General features: G+C 50.8%; 1 protein-coding gene across 1 annotated transcript in view; it reads left to right on the forward strand.

The window, feature by feature from the left end:
* The window catches only part of ABCA13 (ATP binding cassette subfamily A member 13), a 340,662-nt gene that overhangs the window by 231,873 nt on the left and 81,962 nt on the right, over nucleotides 1–26,827 (forward strand). The window contains exons 48-50 of the mRNA XM_047695838.1: nucleotides 2,197–2,284; nucleotides 7,801–7,909; nucleotides 25,469–25,523. Of these exons, the coding sequence (XP_047551794.1) occupies nucleotides 2,197–2,284; nucleotides 7,801–7,909; nucleotides 25,469–25,523 (252 nt within the window). The remainder of the gene's footprint in view (nucleotides 1–2,196; nucleotides 2,285–7,800; nucleotides 7,910–25,468; nucleotides 25,524–26,827) is intronic.

Here is a 26,827-nt window from a genome sequence, read left to right on the forward strand (position 1 = left end):
GAGAGCACAAGCAGGGGGAACAGGAGAGGGAGAGGGAGAAGCAGGCTCCTGGCTGAGCAGGGAGCCTGATGTCGGACTTGATCCCAAGACCCTGGGGTCAGGATGTGAGCCGAAGGCAGATGCTTCACCAACTCAGCCACCCAGGCACCCCCTCAAGTGCCAGCATTCTTAAAAACTCAAAAAAGTCAACTGTTTAACGTGGATGCTCATAAAAATTCCAAAGAAATGCTGCTGACCTTAACAAGGTTGCTCACTGCTGGCTTTCGCTCTCCCGCGTGGTGGGTGTGGGTGGGGCAGGGGTCCTATCAATGGAGATTCCCTCGAGGGAGCCAAGACGTGCTTTACCTATTTGGAGGTTAAGGGCAGCTAACATCCCAGCATGATGAAATGGTCTCCTTTGAGATCTCCCTCTCTGTGCAGCGTCTGACACGCGGATGTGGGGCCGACTGCCATCCTAGGCAGTTTCTGGGAAGGCTCTTGTTTGATGCCAAATCTCCTTGAGCCTGGTGGGGGTGGGGATCTGGACGAGGAGTGTGGGGATGGGCGCTGCTCATCACTTTCGACTGAGGCCACGGTTGCCACGCCAGCAGATTTCCTGGGACCTCAAGTGCATCCTGTTTCTTCAATACACAAGCCTCCCTGGGCCCTTCTGCAGGGCCTGGAACGCCCTGTGACTTTTCCTGCGTCGTCTTTACCTTCGCTCCCCCGCCACCTCCCAGTGTGCTTCCGCCGCCTCTCCTGCTGCCCCCCTCTTAGATATTTTTATTTTTTATTTTTTTTCTTTTAAAGATTTATTTATTTGAGAGAGAGAGAGAGGGAGAGAGAGCCCAAGCTGCACATGGAGGCTGATGCAGGGCTCGATCCAATGATCCTGAGATCACGACCTGAGCGGAAATCAAGAGTCAGAAGCTCAATTGACTGAACCACCCAGACGCCCCCAGGCGTCTTATGTTTTTATACATGTCCCAGGCAAAGGCGGGGCTTGTATGTCTAGGGCTCAGCATAATATCTAGCACCTAGAAGGTGCTCATTCATTGTCTCTCAAATGAATTCACCCTGGAATGAATGAATGAATGAGTGAGTGAATGAATGCACTGAGCCTAGTGGGAATGTATCCTTATTCCTTTGCCTCAGTTCTGCTCAGGGCAGCGGGACTGTCCACGGAAGGCTGTTCTTCAGTCTTACTCTATCCAGAGTTAAGTAGGAGCCTTCCTTTTTAATGCCCCACAATTTTGGAAGCTCTGTAGGTTCCAGATACTGCAGAGCACAGCCTGTGGGATACGGAGGGAAAAGGTGTTGTCCCCACCCAGGGAAGTTCACAGAGCTGCGTGAGCGATAAACCAGCAGACAGTCCGTGGAAACCCGGGATGACAGGTGAATCAATGCTTGGGGATGTTGGGTGTTGTGAGAGCCCAAAGAGGAGGAAGTCGGCCCCAGCTGAAGTCCTCTGGACACCTTCCTGGTTGGGATGATGTGGGCGTTGGACAGGACAGAAGCCAGAGAAGGGAAGCAAAACAGTGCAAAATGGGGTAGCTTGAAAGAGTGATGGATTATGTGAATTATGTAAATTATGTAAACTATGTAAATTATGATTATGTAAATCAGAATAGCCAATCTGCAGGAGGAGTGACTTTTAATTAAAATAGTTAGTATGCTGGTGATCACCCCGTCCTGGACATGACGGGCATTGCCTAACCAAGTGTCAGTACCCGTAGGACACCTTCCAGTACGGCAAGTCTTAGCCGCACTTGCTGAATACACAAGGTCTGCCATGGACGTCTGATTCAGGAGCCCCACCAAGCCCGTCTGTACCCTGAGCCCCTGTGTGGTTGTATCACCAAAGGTGGATGATTAGGGGGCTGCCGTTCTCAGGCCATCCTAACTACTTAATGGTGACGGAGTGTCCTGTGCTTGGACGTCCTGGCCCAGTGGTTAGAGCACTGACTCCTGGGGCACCTCGGGGGCTCAGTTAAGCGTCTGCCTTCGGCTCAGATCATGATCCCAGAGTCCTGGTATCAAGACTTGCATCAGGCTCCCTGCTCAGTGGGGAGCCTGCTACTCCCTCTCCCTCTGCCTGTCTCTCCCCCCTCCCCTTGTGTGTGCTCACCTTTTTTCTCTCTCTGTCAAATAAACAAAATCTTTTAAAAAAGTAAATAAAACAGAAAATAAAGCACTAACACCTGTTCCTGTTATCAGGCTTGGGGGCTGGTCTTTCGGGGTGCAGATCCCTGATCAAGGTCAAGATGCAAATCCAAATACATCGCAGCCGGACACTCTGGCGAAGGTAAGAGTTCCCTCTTTTTCCTTCCTGTGTTAGAGAGCATCTGGGGAAACTTGGCATGCAGATATATATTCACGGGCATGAGAGGAACCGAATCAGACCCCAGCATTTGTTACTATGAAGGCTGGGTGGACTGAGCCAGCACAGAGAAGAGATTTCTACTCAGAATTGCTAGTATGGATCTGGTTTTCAAGCCCTGCTGGGACAATCCCAGAGAATTAGAAATGTTTCCCTCGGCATTGCCGAGAATACATGGGAGGGCTTGTCAGTTGTGTGGGAACGGGAGTGGATCCGAGGAAACACGCCTTGGTCTACCAGTGGTAACTCAGAGGTGGTGACTCACAGCAGAAATTCTCCGAGGAAGGAAGGACACTGTCTTCAGATGGGGAAAGACCAGAGATTCAAAGCTTTCATTCCCAGGGATGGGTGAACTAGTCTGGTGTCGGTGTCTATTGGGAGAGACATCTAGAAAGAGTAGAGTGTGGTGGTGGGGGGTCCTGCGTTGTGGTGGTCCTTTCGTGGACCACGGCAACGGTGAGTGGCTGCTCCCCTCGGTGGAACCAAGTGTCTTCACAAGTATTTCAGAGTGTAATCCCTGAGCAAGTTTTCACATTCATGATTCACAGTATAATCCCCAATGGTAGTTTTAACCGTCGTATTTCACTAGGTAATCACGGACGAAGAATATCCATCGCCATGTACCCCTGGTCACAAATCCCTCCTTTAGCTGAGGACTCTTCCTGTCTCTTCTTCTGCGGGCAGCACCCAGGAGAAGATTGATAGCTCATGAGGAAAATATCAGGATTCCTAGCTTGGGAGAAAAATCATCTAAAATACCTTGGCTGGCTTCTCGAACGTCTGAAAGAGTTAGTACTAAACTGTGCCAAATTGGTAGAAGGAATCTGTTCATTTCTTCTGAGAGTATTTTACCTTTTCAATCCATACCAGTCCAAAACAGGCTTCAGAGCGAGTAGGTGTGCACACATGAGGGACCGGCAGTCTGGGCTTCCCGGAACCTGCTCCTTTTTCTCTTTTCTTTCTTTCTTTTTTTTTTTTTTAAGAATTTATTTATTTATTTATTTATTTTTGGTCAGAGAGCGAGAGAGAGCACAGGCACAAGCAGGGGGAAGTGGCAGGCAGAGGGAGAGGGAGAAGCAGCCTCCCAGCTGAGCAGGGAGTCCCATGTGGGGTCTTGATCCCAGGACTCTGAGATCATGACCCGAGCCAAAGGCAGATGCTTTACTGACGGAGCCCCCCAGATGTCCCACTTCTGTGGTTTCAAATGTCATTTTCCAGGCCCAGGCCAGCATGTGCATTGTATCGGGGTGTCTGGGGAACGAGCCCCTTTGTAAGGAGCTGGGGAGTCAGGGTGCCGCAGTGGCTGTGAAGGCGTTGGCTGTCTGCAGGTCCCTAGGAGCTCTTGGTAGCTGATGTCATACTAAATCATTGCATTCCCTTTTCAGGAATTACCCCTGGCCTTGGCTTTGGCCTTTAGGGTACAATTGTAAGAGGCTGTCTGATTTCCATAGCCTCTTTGTAGAGAAAATGGGAAATTTGCATAGAAATAGACCAGGGTGAATGAAAGTATTATGTTGTAGAATGGCTGTCCTGGGGCCTGTGTTTGTTATTTGTACACATCTGGAGTGTTCAGCTTGTTTAATCCAAACACCTTCTAGAATGTAGGCACTTCAGATAAGGCCGCCATTCCCTGCCCAGGGTTTGACATACAGTCTTCAATGCTCAGAGGGATTTGAGACGTTTGAACGTCCATGGAGGGATTTTTTCCCTCCTTGCAGCTACTTAGTTGCTTTTCTGAAACACGGTTACTCATGCTTCCTGAGAGGAAAGGTCTGTTTTGAGGTGTCATAATGTGTTCTTGAAAGCAGATTAACGTCCTCTGTCGGTGACCAGATTTTCCTGCATCCTGACTTCCAGGCTGGCCGGGAAGGAAATCCCACATCTTATTTGCAGAACACAGCCTCATGTTTTAGAAAATCATTCTTCAGAGAAGAAAAGGAAGAGAAGGAGGGGGACAGGGAACAAGGGGGACAGGGAGAAAGGGAGGAAGGAAATAAAGCTCTTCCTTTGGACTCTGCTAAGTCTGAAATGTTAATTTTCAGATCACCCTAAAGTATATATTATTACCTAAAGAATTTAAAATACATCCCAAGGAAGGGCCAGTTAACAGAACTGAAATGAAGGTCAAGAATGCTCCCCCTCTGTGAATTACTCGTTCCCTGGCAAGGTGATTCTGTACGGCAAAGAACCACAGGCCATCACCAGCATCAACAAGGAACGTTGGTTGAGCTCACTGGTCCGAGGGGCCCGTGCTCAGCAAGTGTTCCCGGCGTCCCTCCCCGGGCTGAGGCCCCTTCACCTGGCGCTGGTCCTGCTCCCTGGGTGTGGTCTTGCTCTACCTTCTTCACGGCCCCTGGTTGCTCTCTGTCCCTTGCTTCTTTGTCATCTTCTATGGCCACCTATGAGGGGACATTTGGAAATATGCCTTTTGGGCAACAGGCTGCTTCCTGCCTGTAGAGAGCTGGGCTCAGAGCCCTTTTCCCTTGGTGTCCTCTGCTGGCAGGACCCTCCTGACCTCGCTCCCTGGGAGGTCCTGTGGGCTGTTTATCCCCCTGAGGTCCGTGGCTGCACACGGTTCTTGCTGAGACACGCCGCTCCTGCTGAACGGATGCCCTGTTTTGGGACTGTCAGGGTACAATGGGGCGTCCCCCTTAGGTTCCCAGATGACCTTCTGTCCCCCTGAGAGGGTCACTTAGCACCACCCCTGCAGCTTCCGGCTGCCACACCCCTGACTTGGTCTCCATTCTGGGGCCATCTCCTGGCATTTTGTCTCCAGACCTGCAGACCCCAGCCAAGGAGTGCATTGGGCACAATTTCTATCTTTGAAGTTAACACAGTTGATGCTTTACCAGGTGTTTTGAACTGCATCTCTTCTGTTATCGATATCGATTTTCTTGCCATTCCCCCCTTGTACTTCTAAAGTTTTTCTCCCATAATTTCCAGATTTCTCTAAATGTTTCTTTGTCACCCACATGCTGATCTTAAAACCAATGCTATCTATTTTCCGTGTTAGTGACAGTAATGAAGTTTCTGTGCGTACGGTACCAATGTGTGGTACCAACGGTACCCGTTGCCACGACAGCGCTGTGTAAGATGCTGCCTTGGATCCCCATGGCTGCCACAGTATGTCTTTATCAGGTCCAGAGTCCAGGGATCCTCCTGCTGGAGGCTCGGCAGCATGGACCTGGTCACTCATGACCAAGTGTGGGGGGCTGGCTCTGGCCTCCCCAGCATGATGTGGGGGACTCCATTCATCAGAGGCATAGAGGGGCTGCAGGCACAGGGGAGCTGTTTTCAAACCCATCCTGTGCCACATTCTGTTGGCCAGAGAGAGCCACGTGACTAAGCCACACAACTGAGCCCATGTTCAGAGGTGGGAGACACAGGGCTGCACAGAGAGTGTGGAGGAAGTGGGGTCATAAATGCAATCAGACACAGGTGTTTCTGAGCCTCCGGAGAGTGGGATGGGGTGTGAGTGGGCTCCCAGCCTCGCTGCCACTGACTACAGCAATGACACCTCAGTCTCCATACCCATGTTCCATGTCATTCTTCAGTCAAAAAAAACCCCACCCTGCTTTTAAATAAATTAGATTAAAACAAACAAATGAAATACAATGAAAACAGAAAACCTTGACCTAGGGAAAAGGCCACTATAGTCTCTCCTCTTGCCCTCCAGTGAAGCAGTCGGGGAGCCACGGCGTGGGGCAGAGCCAGGTCCCAGACATCGATCCCAGGAGTTCTGGTGTCCACCGGCAGGGTTTTTCCTATTGTATTCACCTGTCCCTTGAATTCAGCAGTATCCCAGCTTTCTGTCATTTCCAGAAATATGGGAATACCTGTGTGTGAGAGCCCGGGGGTGGCAGGATGGGTCTGCATGGGAGGAATCCTTGTTGGACGCACGAGGTGCCCCTGGTCTGTGACATGAGCCCCCAGTTCAGTGCCAACACCCCCATCACAGAAACTGTGCCTTCCCATGCTTTTCAGAATGAAGTGTGTGAATTACACACATCTGTAAGTTTGCAAACAAACATTTGTGTCTTTAAAGTTTGGAGACACCTGGGTGGTTCAGTCAGTGGAGCAGGCAATGCTTGATCTGGGGTCATGAGTTCAAGCCCACATTAGGCATAGAGCTTACTTAAAAAATGCACACATAAAAAAATTAAAAAAAAATAAAAAATTTGTTACACAATCTTAGATCTGCTCAGACTCACCCTAGAAGTCCGTACGGTGTCCTAGGTCCTATGGTTAGTCCTGCCCAAATGGGATGCCTTCCTCTTTGAAGTTAAAAAAAAAAAAAAAAAAAGATTCGCAAAAATATCTCTATGACCTTAAACTATTTCAAGGGGAGGGTGGTGAGTAGCTGGCATGAAAGAGAAAGGGGTCTGTTTTCTGAATTGCTTAAGGAAGTGAGCTACGGGAGAAAGACTCAGGGAACCTTGTCTGGTAGGGGAGTTGTTTTTTCGAAAGTACATGAGAGATAGTGTGTCCCTTAGCCATTCCCATGAACACACAGCTGTCCCCCCGGGATCCTGGTGGGAAGACAATGGGTCCTAGTGGCATGAAGTGGAAAAGAAACACAGTTGGGAGCCAGGGACTTGAGGTGTGGCCCTAGCTTTGCAAACGGTGAGGGCCTGGATAGGTTCTTCTGAGCAGGTTCTGACTTTATGGGGATCAGATCTGCTTCCGCAGAGAATGGTTTTGGGTTGGAAAAGACAGCGCTAGAGAAGCGAGCTGTCCAGTCAATGGAGTCAAGACCAGAAGTGGCCGGTGAGGTCCTCAGATCTCTCCAAGACAGCTCCCCAGCTTTCCACGCTGAGTGTACTTCACAAAAAAAAAAGTTCATTAAAATATTGATATCTCGAAATACAGATGCTGATGGTTCAATTAGTCCTTTTTCCTGCTCCTTATTATCTCGGCTATAATAACACTGTCTGTCTCCTCTTCTCTCTTCCGTCTTCTGCCTGTCCGACGGACACGCTACTTTATTCTCCACGCTCAGCAAATGCTCAGTTCCATTTATTTTGAGAAATAATGTTCCGCATCCAGTTATTAATTTGAAAGTAATCATTTTTTTCTGATCATTTTCTCCGCTTTTAATTTGCAGGTCAAATTTTATTAGCTTACCAACCAGGAAAGAAAAAAAAAAAATGATGGGTTTAGGTTCTTTTTTCGCTGTGAGAATATAATTATAGGGCAACATTCACATTTGTTCTGGGGAAAATTCATCTATTTTTAGCTAGAAATTATATGCTTGAGATAAATATAAAATTAGCGGACAGAGAATTTCACTGCTCTCTGCCAGCCGTGTGGGGACACGGTGCTGGGTCCAACATTCAGGTGCTGTTGAACCTAACGGACACGTGTCCTTCGCGTCCAGGAATTACTGATGAAGACTGAGGAACTAATTTCACGAGAGCCGTTATATCACCTCTCTCTTGTAGGTGTGGTACAATCAGAAGGGCTTCCATTCCCTACCTTCCTACTTGAATCATCTGAACAACCTGATACTGTGGAGACACTTACCATCCGACCGGGACTGGAGACAATACGGTAATGTCGTTTTTCATGCATTATCATTCGCCGCTCTCAAAACACAATGTATTTAAAGGTGGAGGAGGTAGAAAAGATCAAGCCTATGAATGTGAAGCGTGGTGGGAAGGTTTTCCTAGGGCAGCCTGTTCCCATATAAATACATGCGAAGGGGTAGGCCCTATTGGCCTCTGTTTGGGATCATTAACTGGTCTTAGCTTCTCGCACTTACGACCAAATCTGCACAGTGAGGGGTAAGAGATGATGGAGAGTCCCCCCTTGTGACTTTAATCTTACAGAACCAAGAATGATTTCTTTTTTAGGACATTTTTATATGGAGTAATCTTGTAGATAGTATAGATCACCCATGTTGTAGGGAAGGCAAACATCATCTGTTCTGTGCTGGGCCCTCAACTCATCAATTATCTAAGCTGATCGAGGACTCATGGCTTGTGCTTTCCTATCCTGAAATAATGACATTATTTGGTATTTATTTGAGGAAGATTTATTTTGAAAAATTGACGCAAGTTCACTCTGGAATCCAGAGTGAAACTATTGATTTAAGGGGATGTTACTGCTTCCTGTGGTGGGATAAATTGTAATTTATCAAATTCTTCCAGATTCCTAAAAAAAAGAAAAAAAAAGTCATAAAGACATCAAGTGTGTAAGCACCAGCAGGCCACACCTATCCTAATTTATTCACAAGATGTACTTGTTGAAGCGTCAGTCTTCATGGGCATAAACGTGGAGCGATTACCCTAGTGTTCTTGCTTTACCCCAGCCCCATCTTTTACTTCCATATTTGTTTTCCTTTATCCACCAAGTTTTTTTTTTCCTAAGATTTTATTTATTTATTTGACAGAGAGAGATCACAAGTAGGCAGAGAGGCAGGCAGAGAGAGAGGGGGAAGCAGGCTTCCTGCGGAGTGGAGATCCCAATGTGGGGCTCGATCCCAGAACCCTGGGATCATGACTGAGCTGAAGGCAGAGGCATTAACCCACTGAGCCACCCAGGCACCCCCTTTATCCACCAGGTTTTTAATAAAACAGGATTAAATTATTTTGTGACACTTTAAGTATGTTGGAATGATAGTAGGTAATATACAAAAGTGAAAGTATGCATGCCTAAGAAAAATAGGAAAAACATGGAGGTCCCTCAGATGACAGACAGCAAAGCCCTATCAGTAAGTGCCTGGAGTGTACGGGGGTCTCTAGTCGAGATGTAACACCCGTGGTGTCATTTCATTTTTCACAGCGGTTTTGTAAGGCGGCCAGTATTAACCTACTTCACTGATTAGAAAACCAAGGTTAAGAGAAATCACCTACTGGCGATGGCTCTGAGCAGGGTAGGCCATGGGCCATGCTGCGGCTCTAGGTCTGGTTGACAACAAAGCCCTCCTTCTACTGCTGCAGGAAGTGAGAGGTCACTTCTGAAGGGCACGAGCAGAACCGCTTCCTGGGCAGGTGTCGCGAACCACGGATCTTGAAGGATGGGCAAAAGTTTGATTGAAAGCTACTGTATTATTAGCAATTCGGGAGAATCATAGTGTCCTTTCAAGTTCAGTGGCAGAATCCAGTTTGACGTTGTCATAAAGGTGAGTGTAGAGAGACAACTGCGGTTGGTTGAGGCCAAATTCTGCTTGACCTTGTCTAACAGAGTGAGGACTGTGCCCTTCCTTATAGACAGCCTTTACCTCTATTGGAGAAAGAGAATGTCGTGATCGAAGTGATGTATTAGACTACATAATCGGGAAGCCGTGGGCTAAAGGGCAGAGGGTGGGTTGCAGTCAAGTGACCTGTTGGAAGTTGGTTGCTCACATGTAAGACTAGCATGACTCTGGAGGGAAAAAAATGAAATTATAACATGCACACAGATGAGAGAAAAGGTCGAGGCGTTACTAGTGGGGAAAGGAGAGAATTTAAAGAACTTGACAAGTAAGGAAATGTAGAGAAAGAGTTTAAAGGATATAGATCAGAAATCTGAGGTCTTAAGAACAAAGGACAGGGGGTGCCTGGGTGGCTCAGTGGGTTAAAGCCTCTGCCTTCAGCTCAGGTCATGATCTCAGGGTCCTGGGATCGAGCCCCGCATCGGGTTCTCTGCTCAGCGGGGAGCCTGCTTCCCTCTCTCTGCCTGCCTCGCTGCCTACCTGTGATCTCTGTCTGTCAAATAAAAAAAAAAAAAAAAAAAAAAAAAAAACAGAACAAAGGACAGTCCTGGTTGGTCTGGATGGGATTATAAGAACTAAGTCAGGAGAAACACGTGTTCAGAGAAGGGGTAAAACAGTGTGTACAGGTGCAGATATGCCTGGTTTGAGTCGCATGTTGGATGAAAATGTGCCGTAGGATTCAGAAAAGGAGAGGGACAAGCTCAGGAGAAGGAGGGTGAGCGAAACCCTCTAGCCTTCCCCTGGATAAAGATGGCAGTCAAGCCCGTCAGGGAGCCATTCTGCCTGGGGTGTTAGGAGGTGGGAGAAGGCAGGGCTTAGGCTGGTCGCCTCCGGAGAGCTGGTCCCGTGAAGGTGTAGGGATGGAAATCCCATGGGTGGAAAGACGCTGAGAGAGGCTATTTATGGGATGTAGGAGACTGAACACGTGTCCCTGTTCTGTGGACGCTTGCTGAAAATGAGTGAGAACAGAAACTGTGAGTGCGCACGAGCGTGTGCAAAACAAGGAGTGATTGGAGGTTTGGGGAGGGGGAGAGAGTGAAAGGGAACATTTGGTTTGTAACTTCACATTTTACTCTTGTACAAGGTATAAAGGTAAAAGCATCAAATACTACAGATCTGAGTTAGTGGGAACGGGGCATATGAAGTGTAATTGAGTGACATCAGTAACTGTGTGCGTGTGGGGGGGATCCATAAAGGAGTAGAGATTTTGGGTACGGTGGAGATCTGATGCTGCCATGAGGCCCTAAGTGGCTCCCGGCTTGACTGGGCATGCTGTCTAGACAGATCTGAGATGAGAGGAGGAATTAGGCAGGGGCTGAAACCTGTGTCCCAGGAGATAAAAGCCATGATCGCAACTAAAATTTCCATGCCCAAGGAACAGAATGGTGTCACTACTAAAAGGAACCTTAACTCGTAAGAGCTTGAGTTAAACACGTAAGTGTTAAATTGGGTTCCAGCTATGAGCCACAGTCTTGTCCCACGTTTTGTCGAGCCCTTGTGTCCTGGGTCACTGGCTGGGGTGATGGGAACAATGGTGACCCAAGGTGGGTGTCAGTCTACTTGTGTCCCGTGGGGCTGGCTTCCTGGGTGAGATGACATGCATTCCGGGAACGTCTCTTGTAACGAGTGGAATCCATGTTGGTTGAAAAGTCACGCTGACCTGAAAAATACATTTATCCTCTATTATTGGAAACTTTAGTGATATTTTATTTGTTTCTGTCAGAATTTCAATTCTCATGTGCCTTGTTGAGGTGGTGGTTGTGTGAAAGGAAGATTTGGGCCGCAAAGAGGGGACATACCAATCAGAGCGCCCAGGAGAAGGTTTGTGCATTAGTAGCCAAGGGTTGATTAGGAACTCTGGGCAGGGCTCAGGAGTGTCCTGGACGCCCCTGGGTGCTGGCCTGAGCAGCTGGGAATGGGCAGAGCTAGAACTCCCTGCTCGATTGTTACATTGAAACGAAAGCTGCCCACTTACAGCTTGGATGAGCCGCGAGAGCAGAGCCTGTGCCCTGCTCCGCATTGGGCCCCAGCAGCTCCCCAGAACCAGGCTCCGAGGGGCACCCTGGTGACACCAGCTGTATGACCACTGTACCACACAGCATAGCCTGCTCTGATCACGGTGGGCCTGTGACAGCGTCTTTAAGACACGGACATCCCTGCCTTAGAGACGCAGGAACTTCCTGGACCCCAACCCAGACCCCTGAAAGGAGTCTCCAGAGCCTGGGGTGGGCCTCCTTGCTGTGTCCCAGCACATTGGCAGCTTCTCGGGGCCCCTCGTAAGCACAAGCTCAACGTAACGCAGGTGTGTGGTATAATCCATTCAAATGGAGTCGTCTTCTCAGTCCCGGAAGGCCGGCGCTGGTTTGCCAGAGCAGATGTGGTTTGCACAGTGAATTCTCCAGGTAAACTCATTCCTTCTGCACAGGTGTCCTGCTCCGTGACTGTGCAGATGGCTGGGACACGCTTGGGTGCTGGGGTGGGCGGTCAGCAGGTGCTCCCCGAGGCCTGGGGGACGCAGGTGCGGCCGTGGGAGTTCATCGATAGAGGAGAGGACCACGGTGCGGAGGGCACATCTGAGGCTTTATTCCTTCCCTCATTTCCCATTTGGAGTTGGGGTATTTGCGCGGAGGGCCACGTAATACTTCTCAGGATTCCAGGGGAATGGGGTCGGTGGAGAGGCCCAACCCCAAATCTTAACTGTGCCTTCCCATGCACGTCCCATGGTTAGCGGCAAATCTCGTCTCTTCTGCACATGAAATGCTGAATGTGTGTCTTTTCACCAACATGCACCAACACTTCCCTGGCCCAAGGCACTGCCTGCTCTTACCTGGGTGCCAGGACTGAGGTCTTGGGGGCACCCCCTGTGCTCCCCTGGCCCCCAGCCCACATCTTAGGTCTCCAGAAGTGTCCACAGTCACCCATGGAACGCATCCCTCAGATCACACATCCCTCTGGCTTCATCATACTAATCATCACTAATAATAATAAAAAAAAACCTCCCCCATGACCTACGGGTCCTCCCAGGTCTGGCCCGGCAGCTCCTCAGCTTCTTTCCACCTGCCTGGCCCACCCCTGGGGGTCTCCCCGGCACCTCCCTAGATCCCTGCCTCAGATGTTCCCTGTCACTCTGTTCCTGCCGTGCGTCGGCCCCCTCTGTGTGCCAGCCCCGTACACCTGTCATCCTGTATACCTGCCTGCCTCTGTCAACACGGTCTCTCCCATCCTTCTATACCGTTTTCTGCTCAACCTTGTGTGTTCTTTTTAAAAATATTTTATTCATTTATTTCAGATAGAGCAAGAAAGAGAGCGTGAATATTTGGTAGGGAGGGGCCGACGGAGAGGGAGAAGCAGGCTCTGTGCTGAGCAGGGAGCCCGAAATGCGACTCCATCCCAGGATTCTGAGATCATGACCTGAGCCGAAGGCAGACGCCCAACCAACTGAGCCACCCAGGGACCCCATTCATTCTTTTTCTTAAGCCACTTTATGGAGCTATGAGTGATGGGCATATAAAAAGTGGCAGATACAGGAGCCTGGGTGGCTCAGTCATTAAGTGTCTGCCTTTGGCTCAGGTTGTGGTCCCAGGGTCCTGGGATTGAGCCCCACATGGGGCTCCCTGCTTGGTGGGAAACCTGCTTCTCCCTCTCCCACTCCCTCTGCTTGTGCTCCTTCTCTCTCTGTGTCTCTCTCTCTGTCAAATAAATGAATAATAATCTTTTAAAAAAGCGGCAGATATTTAACGTGCACAACCTGATGGGTTTAGAGCTAAGTATACACCTGCAAAGCCACCACCACAGTCATTTCCATAAGCACACCCTTTGCTCCAGACGTTTCCTCCTACCCTATCTGAATCTCGCTGTCTCTCTACCTACCTACCTTGTCTTTATTTTTGTGATAAGAAAGCAATCTAAGATCTACCCTTTCAGCAAATTTTTTTTAAGGTTTTATTTATTTATTTGACAGACAGAGATCACAAGTAGGCAGAGAGGCAGGCAGAGAGAGAGAGGGGGAAGCAGGCTCCCTGCTGAGCAGAGAGCCCAATGCGGGGCTCCATCCCAGGATCCTCGGATCATGACCTGAGCCAAAGGCAGGGGCTTTAACCCACTGAGCCACCCAGGCGCCTCCTTTTAACAAATTTTTAGGAACACAATTCAGTACTTTAAACTCTAGGCTATAGGCTGCACATTAGACCTCTAACACTCATTACTTGTATAACTGAAACTTCATACCCTTTGACCAGCCTCTCCCCATTTCTTCCTCCCCAGTGATCCTTGGTACCTGCCATCCCACTCTCTGCTTCTCTGACTGTAGCCCTCTTAGATTTCCCGGACAAGTGGGATCCTGTAGTTTTTGTTCTTCTGCGTCTAGCTCAATTCACGGAAACAATCAAACCAATGAAAAGATAACCTATGTGATGGGAGAAGATATTTGCAAACCAAATATATATAAAGTTAATATCCAAAATATATAAGGAAGTCCTGTAACTCAGTATCAAAACAATAACCTGAATAAAAAAAATGGGCAGGGGACCTGAATGGACATTTTTTTTTTCTTAAGATATGTTTATTTATCTGAGAGAGAGGCAGGGGGAAAGGGGCAGAGGGAGAGTGAGCAAAAGATTCTCAAGCAGATTCCCTGCTGTGTGCAGAGCCCAACATGGGGCTCGATCCCACAACCCTGAGATCATGACCTGAGCTGAAACCAAGAGCTGGACGCTTCACCGACTAAGCTTCACCAACTAACCAAGAGCTGGACGCTTAACCAAGAGCTGGACGCTTCACCTGGGCACCCCAGTGCTTGACGTTATTACTGTGTTTACATCTGCCTTCGGAAATAAGAGCACGATCACATCTGGAAGGTGTCCCTTGTATGGACGCTTGTGTTCTCCGAAGTCCTTACTTATCCATACGAGGTGTTCTGGAAATGCGTGTTATTTAAGTAAAGGGGCAGCTGCCCTGTTATTATGCTGTGCACTATAGCACACGCCATCCGTCTGTTCCACTATAGCTATGTTTCAGAGCAAAGGTCAATGTGGACTAAAATAGGTATGAAATGCGTTCATTACTGTGACTTTTTAGGCTGCCATGATTTTACTAAATTGAGACATTACAGAACAATCTGAGGGAATGCCTGTCTGAGGACGTTTGCTGTACCAGAACTAAGGGACTGAGTCAAAGTAAGAGAGAAACAATATTCCCCAGCCCGTGTAGATGCAAAGGGAGCTTCCACACGGAAAGAGTCAGGATGCAGGAGCAAAGGGAGACTTGCTTCGATTTCATTTCACTCGGAGCCGTGGTGGAGGGAGCGGCCCTGGAAATGCTGGGGTTTACCTCCTTCAGCCTCCCTGCCAATCCCACCCAGACCTGGGGATGCCATCCGTGACATGCTACCATGTGAGAGGACAGAGCCCAACCATGACACGCGGGCTAGACCTGTGCGGGTCCGGCTCTCTGCACGCCGGTGTCCCCTGAGCCTTGGGAACGCTACTGATTTCTGCCGCAGACCCAGCGAGATTCTGATTTGATTGGCAGGAGGTTTTAAATGGCGTGAGAGAGTCTCTTGTACACCCGGGCTTGAGAAACACTGAGCCAAACTGGGGCCCTTCACTACTGATGGACATTTTCAAACCAGAGGCAGGGGGACAAAGGGTACGGGGGAATCAGGGTAAAGAGTCTCACCCTCGCTTTCTCCCCTGCCCTCAGGTGTAGGACCACCTGCTTCCCTCACCACCGCTACCCTTACTGGGTAAAGGTACCAGCGGGAACCCAGGACCCTTGCTGGGGGCGGGGTAGGGCAGCTTTGCCTCTAGAGCCAGAAAAACCTCTTCTCTTCCCTTCCCTCCCACCCTGCCTTGCTCCTCACGGGTACCTTTCCTTCTGGATCCTCTGCAGCTCACCGGGCCCCAGCGCAGAAGGGGATGGGTCAGTGCAGGTTGCTTGCGGGGATGGTGATGTGCCCGGGAGCAAGGAGTGACAGATCATGGTCTTTCCTGCGTGATGGAATCAGATAAACTTTCCGAGCATAAATCCCCAGTTCAAACGAGAGAATGGGGGACCCATCAGATCTGTTGAGTAGAGCTTCTGAAGGAACAGCTAGCGGGGGCCAGGAACCGGCTGTCATCAGTGACTTCAGCCTCTGCTTTAGGGGTCTGGAGAGACTTGGGAGCACTGGGGTGAAGCGTAGGGGACACTCTGGGAGTGAGGGTCTGAGCACTGAGAGGGATCTCGGAGGAACAGCAACCAAGGGATGCACCAGCCATCACACCCAGTGTGGTCCCAGAGCAGCCCCACACCTCGGAGTCCTGTCCCGGGAAACATGTTGTGAGTTCACACTCACGCAAGTACCGGGAAGTGTGTGAACTCTGGGAACCGAAGACAGAACAGTGGGAAAGGCCAGGCTGAGGTTCAGAGTCGGGTAAGCGGAAGCTGGCTGGGACCTGCTACATGGCGATCACATCACAGTATAAAAATGTAGCGAATCTGCACGCCCTACACTTTCAATGTACACAGTGTTCAGCGTCAGATGCATTTCAGTGAGAAAGGAGCTGGCTAAGGCACGGTTGGTAATACACATTTTCGCTGGATACAGAGAATCACCTTATTGATTGCAGCACTCTCTCCCCTACTCAGAATTATTGATTTAAAGGATAAGCACAAAATATCCCCTAAGAACCGAGAGGAAAAGATGATATAAAAACTGACAACAGGAGAAGAGCCGGAGGAATTAGGTGGAGCAGGAGAGCGGACGGACAGTGACTAAGGAAACAAAGCCACGATATCCGAAGGAAAGTAGCAGCAAGAACAGACAGATCCGGGCCAGTGTGAGAGTCAGCCGGGAGTCGGGCAACGTTCCCGAACTGGGAGCCTGGGAGTTATGGAAACAGCCATCATCGATGAGCAATCTGGCTGAATTCTCAAAAGTTCAAGGATAAAGAAAAAAATATATGTGTGTGTGTGTTTTAAACAAAGCTGTAAGTAGCAAGAACCAATTACTTTGAAAGTAATACAAATAAGACCAGCTTCTGACTCTGGAAAATTTGCCTTGAGATGTCCCCTTTGATGCAGGCGTGATTTCGAAGTGTGTTGTGCAAATTCTAGGTTTTGAGATTTGCCTGTTGTCTTTGGTCAGAGCACGCATTCTGCTATCTTCACCATCTTGCATTTGATGGGGGCTTGTTTTGTGGTCCGTGCATGGTCTGTGTGGGTGCAGCTTCCATGGGGGATTAAAAACATGGCTTTGGGGGCGCCTGGGTGGCTCAGTGGTTCAACGTCTGCCTTCCGCTCAGCTCATGATCCCGGGGTCCTGGGATCGAGTCCCATGTCAGGCTCCCTGCTCAGCAGGAAGCCTGCTTCTCCCTCTCCCTCTGCCCTGGCTTGTGTTCCCTCTCTCGCTGTCTGTCAAATAAATAAATAAAATCTTAAAAAAAAAAAGTGTCTCTGGCTGCCGTTGGTAGCAGCACCCCGTATATGTCAGTCGGGCTCCGTCCTTTGGTTGTAAGGCTCCCTTCCTCTCGGTCTTCACTGGTTTTCTGTCCGATGGTTCCATCGTCTCATGAAGGACTGAAATGCCCCAGTATAATTGTGGGTTTATCCGTTTCTCCTCTCAGCTGTCTCGGTTCTCGAGTCCTGTATTTTGAGGCTCTGACGGTTGGTGCGTACACTCTATCAGTCATTGCCTTTTGACTGGTGTATTTGCAATCAACGGGCTTCACGCACCAGGGATCTCAAGTCTGGTACTTCATTACCTGTTTTGTTTCCTCTGGTTCTCTTCTTGCTCTCCTGTGAGTGACTCCTGTGTGCTCTCCTGTCAGTGACTTGAACAGCTTTTCCATTTTGGTTTATTTGCAACGTGTTTGGTATATCCCTTCATCTAGTTTCCTTGGTGGTAGTGTGAGGAATACAGGGGTGACTCCCAGGGTCCGCTGCTCTCGGCAGTCCCCATCCTGCAGGCTTCTGCAGTGCCTCATCTGGGGTTGTGAGAGGCACGAAGGACACCAGGAAGTTCACTGCCACCCGCCACACTTTTCCTCACATCCTGAGGTCCCCAAGCAGCCGCTGCCTTGTCTCCACCTGTCAGCTTCTGTGCTTGCTGCTGTGTGATATCCAGGTCCTCGTGAGGGATAGCACCTGGCAGGGTTGGATCTCCTCCAGCTCGGAGGAACCAGCATCTGGTCTCTGACTTTTTAATCACAACCTCGCAAGCCCGTGGGTCAGGGAACACTGCCTACAGAATATGGAAAGAAAAAAAATACACCCCAAATTTGGTCTCAAATGAAGATGTTACCGTCAATTAAACAAGCCGTAGAGATGACTTATGTATGGTGTCTCAGAAACCCACCGTAGACATGTCCTAATAAAAAAGAATGCCCAAGGATGTCACTTGAGAGGTTAATAAAAAATAAGATCACAACAACATTGAATCCACAGAATGAATAAAAGAACTTGATGAACATTGGTCCTAGGGAAGCATATGGATGCAAACGTTTGCACGTGTGTGACGGAAACATTAGTTGAAGGTCAAGAATGATTGATGCGGTAGAAGATAAAGAATGTGAAGCATAATTCAATAATGACATGCATGTGTCGAGAAGACCTTGGACATTTTGAGGTAATTGATATCAAAGTGCAAACAATGATTACCTCTGGTTGGTTTTGAATTAGATTAGGACTTATTTTAATTTTACTCTTTCTTTCAAAGCTTTTTACAATTGACGTCTATTATTCAATAAAACTAATAACCTTAACATTGAGGGGAAAACAATCTTTCATCCAGGAGAGAATAGGAGGAGGGAGACAGAGGGGCGTCTGGGTGGAACAGTCCGTTGAGCGTCCGACTCTTGCTTTCAGCTCAGGTTGTGGTCTCAGGTCGTGGTCTCAGGTCATGGGATCGAGTCCCACGTAGGGCTCCATGCTCAGCCCAGAGTCTGCTGGAGATCTTCTCTCTTTCTCCCTCTGTCTGTCCTGCCTGCCTGAGTGTGCACGTGCTCTCTCTACATGAATAAATTAATCTTTAAAAAATGCAAAAAATTAAAAAAGAAGAGAGGAAGACAGAAAGAAGGCCATTGACATACCTCTTGGAAAGTTCATAGATTTCTCTTAATACTCTGTTGGGCCAAAAGAACATTTTCGTCCTTCGGATCGCACCGATGACTCACAGTGAATTAATCAAAAGAAAACAATGGTTGGTGCGTAGACCTAAGGCAGGTCTGTTCGCTTGGTGGAGATGCCTACACACATTTGGGCCTTGATACTTGCAGAGATGTACATTTTATAAGAGGAACGGACCCAAAAATGACTGTTGGATCGGAGACAAGTTAAGTATCTTCTATCATAATGGGGATCAGACAAAAGCACAGATGTGCATTTTTACAAATGACAGATACACAGAGTCTGGAAACCATGATGAGAATAGTAAATGAGGAGCTAATGTTACACATTTATACATTGCTGTGGGCCAATCCTTAGAAAAGCCAGAATATAAATGAGGAGAGTAATCAAACAAAGACAGATCATTCAAGTGTATTCAGAATTTGCATGTTGAAACATCATTTCTGAAGACCTGTGACACTGCCTCCCAACAGCCCCTTCCTTTCCTCGAGGGCTGAAACCGCAGCCGCTCCCGGGAGGGACCTGGACCCCTTGCTAACATCGTCAGCCCCAGATGCCCTCACAATGCCGTTGTCACCTAAATACAGTTCTGAGCACACACAATACAAAGGGACTAACAGCCCAGTTACGGAGATTGTGCATTGCAAGGATGTGGTTTTCACAGAGAGGACGTCAAAGGCTATACATGATTTTTCTAGTTTGACAAAAAAAGGATAAACTGGGATCCAGAAGATCAGGGTTGTGGTCTCACTCTGCTGTGTTCAGCCTTAGATAAGTCAACAGAACTTTCCTGTGCCTCGGTTTCCCTCCCCGGGTTCCCCGCCCCACCACCCCTTGCAGCTGCCCCGTCTCTGAGTTGAGGGCTGTCCCAGGACAAGCACGTGGCAGGATGCCGATCTGTGAGACGGGTCGTGTGCCCCCTCCGTCTCCGTGGATCTGTGCCAGGAGCTGTGATTTCTGAACTTACTATTTTAAGGAGCAGCCAGCAGGAATGCGAAGGGTGTGAGGTCACGTGCGGACACCCTTGCTCTCCCTACTGCCTTTCCACGGGGGGTCTAGGGAAACTCGGGGCTCGCAGGGAAGAAGAGGGCCATCTCCTCTGTGCTTTCTCCTATCGCTCTGTCACTGTTGAGAAAACAGGCCCGCATGGCACGGACTCTCAGTACCCCCACCCTTCCTTGCAAAATACAAAATCTCAGCACCTGTGTAGGGAGATGTCATTTTGATGTTGACGTACGTATGTTCATTCCTGAAGAGCTGCTTCTAGGGAACATAGGGACAGGAAATTGCAGTGTGGAAACGAGCAGCTCGGGCAGCTTTGGTAAACCTAGCAGTGGCCCACCCCAGGGTTCCTGGTGAGCACCTGCCAGCCCTCTTGTCTGCCTGCTTTGAGGTCAAGGGGCTGCCTGCCAGCCCAGTGCTGGGCACCGTGCGTTGTCATCGGTGCCGGGTCCTTCCCCGGGGCTCCCTCCCCACCCACTCCCTTCTTGGTGCCGCCTCCTCTGTGTCCTCCCTTGAGTGTACTGAGTCCCACTGGGGAACGGGAGCTCTGCCGGGGTGAGGGGAGGAGGCTGCCTGTCTACGCCCATCTGCAGGGGCCTCACGGGGGGAGCCTGTTGAAAGGGTACGTCAAATCCCTACAAAAGCCTGAGGAGACGTCGTCATTGTCATCTGGAGCCCAGATTTCTCTCGCTCAGAGCAGAGCACGATCAGAATGTTGTTGATGCAGGTCTGACGCTGATGCGAGGCTGGCTGACCAAATCCGGTGGTAAATGCCCAGTGGAACTCGAGTCTCTGAAAGCAGGTGGAAAGGCTTTCCTGCTTATCCGATGGCTTCCTTCTTAAGCACTGTGCTGTATGGCCCTGCCTTTCTCCGTATCTTATTCTTCAAAGAGCATTCCTCACTTTCACCACAGCCGTCAAGATCTGGAGGGATGGTGGCCTTTTAGCAGGGATCCAGGACCCTTCTGCAGCCTTGAGCCCTGAGCTGTAGGGCTGCCCTCCAGGGCCATCAGGACCCCCCACCAGCCCAGGAGACAGCCACGGAGCATGCAGCCTTCTTCCAAAGATTGTATTTAAATATTTACTGTGTGTAGAATATGCAACTCGGAGGAGTCTTGAAAGACAGCCCTGAATGGAGAGCTGTGTCCCCCCGAGATACGGAGGCACCGAGGCCCCCGGGAAGGGAGGGCCAGCCGTGGTACTTGGTGGGGTTCACCAGCTTTGTCCTTCTCACACCAAGTGTGGGCAGACCCCAGAGCCAAAAAAAGACAGGGCGGGATGGCTGGCGTGGCTACTTCTCTCCGGCGGACGGTTCTGTGCCGTGCATCATCTCCTCTCCCTGCTGCTCTAGGGAGATGCTCACGGCTGTGCTTGCGTGTTTTCGCCACCTCCGTGTCGCGTGTGGAGGGAGGGTTCTCACTGCCCTGTGTGCTGGCAGGTGAGTTGAAGACACCCACGGGCCTGGGACCCTACAAGCGTGGGTCCTGCCCGTGTCCTGCCCATGTCCTGCCTGTGTCACCTGCTCAGGACAGTTGTCACCATTCTGCACTCCCGTTGTGGCTTCTGGAAGACCCGGGTGTGTCCAAGCTGGAACTCTTCACAGGGTCCCGTTTGCCCCAGTTCCCGAATGCTACCAGCTGACTGACAAAGATAGTCACGCAACATTGTGCCGGCTTCTGTATCATGGAAGTCATCATCCGGTGACCGAGTGAGAAAAACGTATCCCGGAAACGTCCAGAACAGGGGTGTGACGCATGGGGGACCGCAGGAGCCGTGGCTCACTTCCCGGGGCGGAGGGCGGGATGCAGTCCCACCTGCTAGAGGGCTGCCAGGGGAGGCCAGCGCAAGTCCCGCACCTAGAGCCAAATGAAGGGCGCAAATTCATCACGGAGGAATGAGCAGACAGAAGCCAATACCAGAGCGCTGTTCCCGATCATCCAGCAAGGACCCTGCAGTCGAACGTAAGAGAAGATGTTTACGCAGCCTGAGGCACAGAAAGCGATCGCAGTCGTCGCACATTCTGAACTGAACATCGGCAGAAGCGCTTGCTGCTTTCTGCCGCAGAAGGAGCCGGGCAGGGACACTGGACTGGCAGCCCCAGTCTCCCTCCCACCGTACAGATATGTTTCCTGGAAAATCAGATGTGTGTGCGGAAGGGAGGTGCACGGCACGCTGGTGGGCAAAGGGGGTGGCACCTGCAGCCGGGAGTCTGGAACCCCAGCTGCAGGCTGCCGGACGTGGGAGGCTTTCTCGGTGTCTGCTCTCGAGATCTGGCTTCTGCAGACGGGGGAGCTCGCACAGACGAGACGGAGCTGCTCTGTAGGAATTCGCACTCGTGCCTGACGTCCTGCACCACGGACAACACGTGGCCACAGGTGGCTCCTCATCGACGCTGGGATGCTGGCGCCTGGTCTCTGCTCACTAGTCTGTAAGGGCTCAGGACCCGAGGACCGCCTTTCCCTTCCTTTCACGGTGTTCAGAAAAGGACATCATCACCGAGCAGCTGTGAGGAAGGAGGGGGCTGGACAAAGAGGCGCAGATCTTCCTCGACGAACGACAGGCTTTTGTTCAGATAAACCCATGTTTAGTTGGAAATATCGTAAATCAAAAATGCACTGAACACAGCAGCCTCCCGAACACCAAGCTTAGCCCGGCCTATGATACACGCGCTCAAAACACTTCATGAGCTGACACCGGGCAAAAGCCTTGGCTACAAAGCTGATTGTATGATAAAACTCCGACTGTTTCTGTAAGTGACTGGATGCTGTACTGAGGGTGAGAAGCAGAGAGCTGTGTGGGCGCAGGAGGGCGGTCGGGACATCGGCTGTCCACCCTTGGGACCGTGCACCTGCCGGGTAGTGAGCTGCCCCCCAGCATCCTGAGAGAGGACGTGTCGCATGTCACCAGCCCGGGAAGAGATGCCGTTCAGAATTCCAAGTACAGTCCCTGCACCTGTATCCCTTTGTACTCAGTACTTGTACTATGAACTCAAGAAGTGCTAAGTGGAACCATGTTAAGGTGGGGACGTCTGTATAGGAAGAGGCAGGACATGCCCCCAGATGGAGATGAGAGACACGGTAGTGACCCTGGTTTTCCAGGGCAGCAGTGGGGCCGTCGGATGACATGAGAGTTTGGACGTCGTCCTACAGGCGTCTTATATCCGGGTGAAAAATATGGGTCTGTGTTTCTTTCTGTTTCTCTGCGGGAGTTCTCTGGAAGGACTGGAGGGGTTTGGGGATACCGGGAAGAGGCGAGCTGAGAGGCAGGGCATGTCCCCCTTGTCCGGGGCAGGGGTGTGGTGTGCGGGACGGAGTCTGGCACTAGGGCATGGAGGTGGTGGGAAGTGGCAGAGCCTGACGTCTTCTTGGATGTGTGGGGAGGGGGAGGAAGGGGAGGGAAGCTGATGTAGTTTGAGTCTGGTGACTCGGAAGATGACGGGGACTTGAATGGTCCTGCTACGCTGGGGGTGGGGAGCGTAGGAGCAGGCTAAGCCCAGGTTCTGTTTGGGATTTGATGCTCCTGTCAGGTGCATAAGAAACACCTGGGACTGTCAGGGAGGCCCGAGGAGACCCAGGGAGCTCTTGAAACTGCAGGGTACAGAGAGTTCGGGACTCCTAGAGGAGAAGGAAAATCCAGCTCCATAGGGAATTCTGCTTCACCCCAGGTGCGTGACCCCAGCTCAGTCCTGGCACTGTCTGGAGGAAATGCAGATCCCACGGGGCCGCACCCTCCCTTCTAAGCTAGAGACACCCCCAGGAGGCCACCCCCAATTCTGACCAGCTGGGTGTAGTTTGAGGGGTTCCGTGACCCCGCCTGGCTCGATGGTGCACCAGCATGCCTCACGGAACCAGAAAGCCCCGTGCTTACAGTTAGTGGGGCTGCCAGCTACCTGGTCTGGGGGAGACCCAGACTCCCATGTCCTCTTCCTGTGAAGCCCCAGAGCTTTGTAGGCCTGACGCTCCAACCCTCAAGTCAGGTGATTTCCTTTGTTTCTTGAACTTGGCTCCATGGACCAACTTTACCTTCCGGGACATCACAGACCGAGTCTGTGTCCTGGGCTCCATCACCTTCCTTCAGCTGTCAGAAGGCATCTGCACACCGCCTCTTGCCCCGTGTGTGTGTATTCCAAGATGCATCCACTTTCCTAAAAGAATCCAGTTCCCGAGCCCTCGTCAGCTCCCCACACGTCCTGGACGTTTTCTCATCTGGAAAGTTCTCATTGCCCTGATCAGCCAGGAGCCACGCACAGCACTGCATGTGCACTTTGGCTGTTTCCAGATCCCAGCGGGACACTTGCCGCATTTGCGCAGGATCCCACGGTTCTGCAAGCACTGTCGACAGTCTGTGAGCTTCTGCACAACCCCCGACAGAGCTGGAGGCCGCAGGTCACGTGCTGGGTTGCCCGGGAGGCTGCCCATGACTCTTCTGCCCAGGAAGAGTGGGAGCTGGTGTGTGCTAGAGGGAGGGGGGTGGAGGTCAAGCTCAAGGGAAGAAAGACGGATGGGAGAAAAACAGGTGGGGGTTACCAGTCCAGACAGGCAAAGGATCTAGACCGTGCAACTCGGCTCAGGACAAATGTGTAAATCATGCCCAGGGTCTAGGGAAGCACCTGACCAGCTTTCCGCACACACGGCGGGAGCCCGCTGCAGAACGTCAGGACAATATTAATTTAAAGCCAAAGAAATTGTTCTGGAAAACTGGACAGTGGAGTTGCTGAACCAATGGCTTCCCCTGTCCTTTCTGCTGGGAGGGAACTTGCATCATTGAGTGGCGGAGCCCACGATGGAAGGGGAGAGACTGGCAGAGCGGGAGAGGGGAGCAGCTGGTACAAGACTGGGAGACTAGGCTCTCGGGGGCAGGATGGTGGGGGTTTGGAGGACTCTGCTCTGTTCCGGGCTCATGTCTCTTCCTTTATTTATGTTCACTCGTACCCCGCGGCGCTTCTGTAAAGATTTAATATGACTTCGTAAGAGAAAGCAAACCACAGGCGGCAGGCTGCACTGAGTGTAAGCGGAAGGAGAATGCAAGAGTGGCCCATGGCATGGGGCTAGGATGTGCTCCTGTGCGGCCACACACTTAGCTCTGCGATAGCCCATCTGAGAAGGCAGCGCCGGCCGGTCTGTTGTCTCACGATAACCTGAAACAAGCCATCTTTTGCCCGGGGTTATGGAGTCTGTGGTGCAGCGTAGACCAGCCTTGGCTGGGGGGTGGCGGGGGGCACGGCATGCCGTGTGAGGTCATGCACCGCCTTTGTGACAAAACCGTGATAATCGATAAGTTGGTGGCGATTTCTCCGTCCTGGCTGATGTCCTACGTGGAGGCACAACCCCTGAGAGGCAAGCAGAGCGAATGCAGACAGGCAGCCCCGCACACCAGGCCGGACCATCGAGATGGTTCACTCTCCTATCGGCCTAGACTTGGCTTTCGCGAGAGGGGGTGTTTGCGTTTTGCCCTGCGTTCCATCCAGTGATCCCCTTGCATACTGTTGTGTTGTCTTGCTGAGTCTCTGTCTCCCTGAAAAACATGGCTAATGATGGACTTATGCCCAGGGATGCTTCTGAGGATCAGATCATAAAAGGTCAGACCAGCACCTGCTCCTCCAGGCACGTGTAAGACATGCCTGCTGTTCCTGTCACAAGCCTGCCAGGTGCCCACACAAGCCGGCAGAGAAGAATGGTGGCGTGAGCCCTTCTCGGTGCCTGCGGGCCTGGACAGAGCAGCCCAGAGCCACCGTGCGGGCACAGCACGTCCACCTGCCATGCCGGGAGAGGGCTCGGGGGCTCACATCCCGCATTTGTCTTCCGCAGGAATAACGCTGTACAGCCAGCCGTACGGAGGGGCCTTGCTGAACGAGGACAAGATGTGAGTTGCAGGACTTCTGGGTGACGGCGGCCCTGTTGATGGGACAGAGTCTTTGGGTTGTTTAGGGGGGATTGGGATCGCCTCCTGCCTTTGCCCCGAGTGATGCTGGTTTGGGCGTTTCTTTGCCAAGTGTGAAGACCGGATGGTTGCAGAACGTGCCTTGACTGAGCCCGTCAAGCACTCCACTGTGTTTCTAAGTAAACTTGTTCTACGGGCATGATCTCCCTGGAGCTCAGGGACCCCGTGTCTTCCAGATTGCTTTCTGGGGACACAGTCTTCTTTGAAGATTTTATTTATTAAGAGAGAAAGAGAGAGAGAGAGAGAGAGAAAGAGCGTAAACATGGATGGGGGGAGGGGTAGAGGGAGAGAGCATCTCAAGCTGACTCCATGCTGAGCTTAGAGCCCGATATGGGGCTCGACTCCAGGACCTCAAGGTACTGACCTGAGCTGAAGGCAGATGCTTAACTGACTGAGCCACCCAGGTGCCCCTAGAGAATTTTTTATTTAATTTTGTTTGTTTGAGAGAGAGAATGAGAGAGAAAGAGAGCATGAGAAGGGAGAGGGGGGAGGATCAGACTCCCTGCTGAGCAGGAGCACCACGCAGAACTCAGTCCTGGGACTCCAAGGTCATGACCGAGATGAAGGCAGTTGTTTAACCAACTGAGCCACCCAGGTGTCCCTAGAGAATTTTTAAAAGTAATCTCTGTACTCCATGTGGGGCTTGAACTCACAACCCTGGGATCAAAAGTCACTCACCCCACTGACAGCCTACAGAAGGTAGGGTGCTTCTCCCTGTCTCCTCCTTTTCCCACCTCCTTTCCCTGTTGCACTGATGACAAAGCTTTGGTCAGACATCTATAGTAGGCAGAATTAGTGCAGTGCACCCTTGAACAACTGGGTTGGGGCACTGACCCTCTGCACAGTAGAAAATCTGTGTATAACTTGACCCCCCCCCCCCAGAACCTACAAAACTGAGCTGGAGATGCAGATCTGCTCGACAGGTGTCTTCTCTCCGAGGTGTTAGGAAGGCAGGAAGCACGAGGTGGTGTCACCTCCCCTCCCTGCACTCATTCTCAGCTTTCCCCTTTAGCGGTCTCTGACACCAGCCGCAACTCTGGTTGTGACTCACTGATGAAAAGAGGGTGCCAGGCAGTGGACGGTTGGTGACGAGCCCCTTCTCTCAGGGGCCAGCTGAGACGTTGTATGTGCGCTGGGCACTGCTAAGGAGGGGTGATGGGGTAGTGTTCTGATGAAGATGTGACCAGGAAGGTGCACAGTGTATGTCATTACAATTATGGGCGCAC

Source organism: Lutra lutra, chromosome 11 (genome assembly GCF_902655055.1).
Source record: "Lutra lutra chromosome 11, mLutLut1.2, whole genome shotgun sequence".
Taxonomy (NCBI): Eukaryota; Metazoa; Chordata; class Mammalia; order Carnivora; family Mustelidae; genus Lutra; species Lutra lutra.